General features: G+C 38.0%; 1 protein-coding gene across 1 annotated transcript in view; it reads left to right on the top strand.

Annotated features, from left to right (window-relative positions):
• EFHD1 (EF-hand domain family member D1) overlaps positions 1 to 2,236 on the top strand; it is a 29,352-nt gene extending 27,116 nt beyond the window's left edge. The window contains exon 4 of the mRNA XM_014522215.2: positions 528 to 2,236. Coding sequence (XP_014377701.1) covers positions 528 to 662 — 135 coding nt within the window. The 3' untranslated portion in view covers positions 663 to 2,236. The remainder of the gene's footprint in view (positions 1 to 527) is intronic.
• Positions 2,237 to 2,506: the final 270 nt, after the last annotated feature.

Here is a 2,506-nt window from a genome sequence, read left to right on the forward strand (position 1 = left end):
CCCCCCCCCCAGTTTTATTGTACATATTCACTTCTCCTTCTGGGATGATTAAGTTATACTTTTTTTTTAACTAATGAAGGGAGAACACATGCCTTGATATGACTGGCCAATATTGAATGTGTACTTTAAATCTTGTAACCTGCAAATTCAAGTAACATTTGGCTTTCTTTTCTATTCAACTCAAAATGACATAATTGCTAGTTTTGAAATTTAAATTTCTTTCAAGGTGGGACTTGCATCTACTCATTCTCTTTTCTTCCAAACCCTCCCTCACCTTTTCCCCACCTCCCCCACATTAGCTCTGCTTAATGGAAACTAATAAATGCTGCTATCCTTCCATTGATTTGAGAATAAACCTAAGCCAACAGGTCCGTGTAAATATCTTCTGTAGTATCATTGATATTTGATTGAGCTCAGCACAGCATCTAATTAGGCAGCTGAAGATCTGGCTCAAACTCCCAGTCTTTTGCTCGGCTCTTGTCTGAATTCTTCTTTCCCCCTCCCCTCCCTCTGCTTTTATTTTCCAGGTTCAGGCGCTCTCTTCAGCCAGTAAATTTGAAGCAGAGATAAAAGCAGAGCAGGATGAGCGAAAGCGGGAAGAGGAGGAGAGGAAACACCGTCGAGCAGCATTCAAAGAGTTAAAGTCTGCGTTCACCCAGTAACTAACCATCCATTCCACCACTGGAGATTGCACATAATTTGGTACGTGTCCACAAATTACACCTTTTGCCTGGAGAGAACCACCTGGAGACAGCATAAAACTTGTTAGTTTCACCTTCCCTTCTCACTTGAAGCTTCTGTCAGATTTCAAACGACACGGCTCTTGACTACCATATGTTCATAATAATGTGAATAATAAGAGCTATGTATATATCCTTCATTCTGAACTGTCAAGTAGCACTTGAGGGAATTAAAACTAATCTTAATGCAAGAGCACCAAGTAGCAAATCATGGGTGAAGATGGACTAACATAATATCTTCCTTTAGTTCATAAACAACAACACTGTCTCTTGGCTCCTCTTTCTTTAACTTCTAAAAGTCTTTACTCTAACTCCCTATTAATATTATGTCTTGTTTACAGGCCATTAGAAAAGTCTCAAGTAAATCAGGATGTATAAAGTATAGATTAATTTCCTGTATGTTTCTGCTAATGTTGGGTGTCAGGCATTGTCACACATCCTTTACTTTTATTCTTTTCTCCTGCAAAGTCTCAAGACGGGCTTTGTGGGAGCTCTGTGAAGAGGGATGTGTATAAAATGAATTGTAAGTCTAATACTTTCTGCTGCCCAACAGCATATACTGAGGCTTCTAGCTTTTAGTATATGAAATACCCTAATAACTCTGTAGTAAGAAGCTGGACTTCCTCATAGATCAGGTAACCATAGCCTTTGGCAGGAGGAAAATGGCAACACCTTAAGTAATAGAAAGTTGAGGGTCTGTTTTTTGTTTTGTTTTTTGACCATACATCTTCTGTCACATTCCTTTTGTACTCATCTACTCCATGGCCTCACTAGAGGTCTTCCAGCTCTGGAACTCTTAAGAAGTAAGGAGATATATTTGTCTCTAAGAAATTGTCATCTCAGCAATACAGATGGATGGTGCCACTAGTCCTTCACTTCTAGAAATCTGCTTCAGTTCTAAAGTCATAAACAAATTCATATAGTCACTACTATATAAAACCACTCTGGCACACTAAACAATTTCTGCTCAGGAAGGGAATAACTGATAGGTTTCAAGTCAAGACAGAAGTGTATTGGACAGAGTTGAGTCTAGAAAACTCGCATTATTCTTGACTCTAGCTGGTGGTGTATTTCATAAGTACAGGAAAGGCATCCATAAATTTAAGAACACCATGAGCTTTTTTATATATACTGAAGGCCATCAAGAAAGGGAAAGTTCTTCCTCTCAGCTCTTGCCCCAGTCTGTCTTCCTTCCAGAACAGCGCATACCAGATTGCTGCTCTGTATCTTCACCTGCCTATTTTGCTTCTTAAACTGTGAGCACTAAACTGTGAGCATGGAATAATAAATAGAAAAATATCTGATCTTTAATGTTGGGTGGGAGAACTGCTAAACAATTAAACTGTGTATATATCTCCACAGATTATATTTTATAAATCACGCTTTTTTAGCTAAATATTTATAATGTTTTTATACTTTAAAACAAAACAGATAACTGCATCTTTGATTATTTCTGCTGTTGCTAAAATGTATAAATAAAGCCTTCTTTATCCACAGTCTTGTCAGTGGCTCTTCTTAGGTCCTCAAACATACCATTTTATTCAAGAATTGCCAGCACTGATCCTGTAAGTCTCAAATGTCTGCACACTGCACAACTCCAGTTATGAGGAACAGATAAATCTACCTCAAACTTATAATGTTTCCACTACAGCATAACTTCCTAGCTATGCAAAAGCTAAAGCTTTTCATCCAGAAAGGCCTGGTGTTGTATAAAGGTATTAAATACTGCCCATTTAAGAGGGGTAAAAAGTTCAATTTCCCCTCTA

This window comes from Alligator sinensis, unplaced genomic scaffold, assembly GCF_000455745.1.
Source record: "Alligator sinensis unplaced genomic scaffold, ASM45574v1 scaffold237_1, whole genome shotgun sequence".
Classification (NCBI taxonomy): domain Eukaryota; kingdom Metazoa; phylum Chordata; order Crocodylia; family Alligatoridae; genus Alligator; species Alligator sinensis.